A 1,714-nucleotide genomic window follows, 5' to 3' on the forward strand; every position below is an offset into this window, starting at 1 on the left:
TTTGTAGTGAAAATACTATTTCAATATTATAATTTGATTTTCATTACTATTATTAAACAAGAAAAAAGAAATATTATAAACAATTTTCTATAAAAATAAATTATAACCACTCATTAAAATTCATCCAAATATAAGTCCTATATAGGCTTCTAATAACTTTTCCCCTTTAATGAGATTTAGTGATGAATAGAATTTGGAACATACATATTTGTTGAACATCCTTATTGGCAAATATGGTTGGATTACATATAACATATACACTTGAAAACATTAGGAACATTGGGGGTATCATGAAATGGGAGAGAAAAAAAGAAATGATAAATGCAAACAAGTAAATTTCTGATTTTCTCTCCTATCATGACATACTATAAAGTTGTTCATCTCACAGGAAGAGAAATGATGAAGGAGGGGATAATTATACTTAAATAGTTACATATTAAGAAAACAAAGAAAGGGCAAAAGAAGGGATTTTGTTATGTCTATTTGTCAATTTGATTAAGTTTTCCCAATCCATTGCAACGAGCACAAACTATTTGAGTTTGATCCTTTCGTGCTGCATTTGCTCTCAATCTCACGTCAGCCTTTCGAACAAACCCTGCTCCATCACATTCAGGACATCTGCCAAAATGCATATTCATATATCATTACCGATACAAAATATTTTCTAGAGAAAATAAGATAAGCTTATTTGCATTCTTTTACACGCTTATAAGAGGGTCTGAATAAAGCCTATATATGCATTCATTTTAAGTTTAAAACCTGCTTATTTCCATTCATGACAAAATAATCCTAGACTGAAACAGTAGTTTAGACAAACACCTAATATAGTAACTCTTTTATTAACATTAACATGCATTAATTAACATGATATAACCATAAGATAAATCTGTATAAGAAAGGAATATGATAATCAAGACAATGTAAAATAGATTTATACAATTGTTATGTCACAATTCATCGTTGATGTATCTCTTAAACCAACATGTTCTATCATAAATTGTTTGAATTTTTAAAGTATGTATTATAAAGATCAAGTCATGTTTAAACAACTAAACAAGCATGCTTATAAGGAAAATAATCCATGTAAACCTTCAGAAAAGTGGTAATTTATTTTAAAAATTATACTGATATATAATAAAAAAAATAGATTTACGTGTCTTTGCGAGAGAAGAAGATGGGGAATGCGGTTCCAACGAGTGCCACTGCAACCGCGCCGGCAACAAGGTAAACGGTGCTATCAGCAGAAACGTCTCCGACAGCCGAAACAACAACCCTCGAAGATCTATTCTTGTTCCTCTGAATCGAGGTGCAGGGTAACACAGGTGGGGCCGCAAATGACACCCTAGTGTTGGAAACAGCGACACATGCGGAGAGTTTCGGCGCAACGTTGGGAAGCATAACGTTAAGCGGAGTGATGGAAGCCATGTCGGTTGCAGAAAGAAGATCGGAGTTTGTGGATTTTATGGTTTCACCATTCTGGAAAATGTTTGGATAAGGACACGTCAGAAGTTGAGATTTCCTACCAACGTGGATAAGACATGGGACCCTCTTATAACTAGGATTAGTAATAGTGTCATAGTATTTTTTTAATTATAAAATTCTGTAATTTATTTATAAATATAAAGGAAAAGTGGAAATTATAAATATACTAACATATAAAAAAATTCTTTCTGACAATTTTGTTTACATAAACTGTTTAATCATTGTCTCGAAC

At 31.8% G+C, this 1,714-nt stretch overlaps 1 protein-coding gene across 1 annotated transcript; it reads right to left on the reverse strand.

The window, feature by feature from the left end:
* Positions 1-207: 207 nt before the first annotated feature.
* On the reverse strand, positions 208-1,450 carry LOC106758774. Its single transcript, XM_014641759.2, has 2 exons — positions 1,154-1,450; positions 208-618 (listed from the first exon to the last, which is right to left on the reverse strand). Exons 1-2 carry the CDS (start codon positions 1,423-1,425, stop codon positions 480-482), a joined length of 411 nt encoding a protein of 136 aa, XP_014497245.1. The 5' UTR covers positions 1,426-1,450; the 3' UTR covers positions 208-479.
* Between the last annotated feature and the right edge of the window lie 264 nt (positions 1,451-1,714).

This window comes from Vigna radiata, chromosome 4 (assembly GCF_000741045.1).
Source record: "Vigna radiata var. radiata cultivar VC1973A chromosome 4, Vradiata_ver6, whole genome shotgun sequence".
NCBI lineage: Eukaryota > Viridiplantae > Streptophyta > Magnoliopsida > Fabales > Fabaceae > Vigna > Vigna radiata.

What these genes read in the sequence shown, in the direction of transcription:
- LOC106758774 (XM_014641759.2), bottom strand. Translation starts at nt 1,425, where the DNA reads ATGGCTTCCATCACTCCGCTTAACGTTATGCTTCCCAACGTTGCGCCG. An exon ending in TTCTTCTCTCGCAAAGACAC is followed by an intron (nt 619 to 1,153) that starts GTAAATCTATTT and finishes GCATTTTGGCAG; the next exon opens with ATGTCCTGAATGTGATGGAG.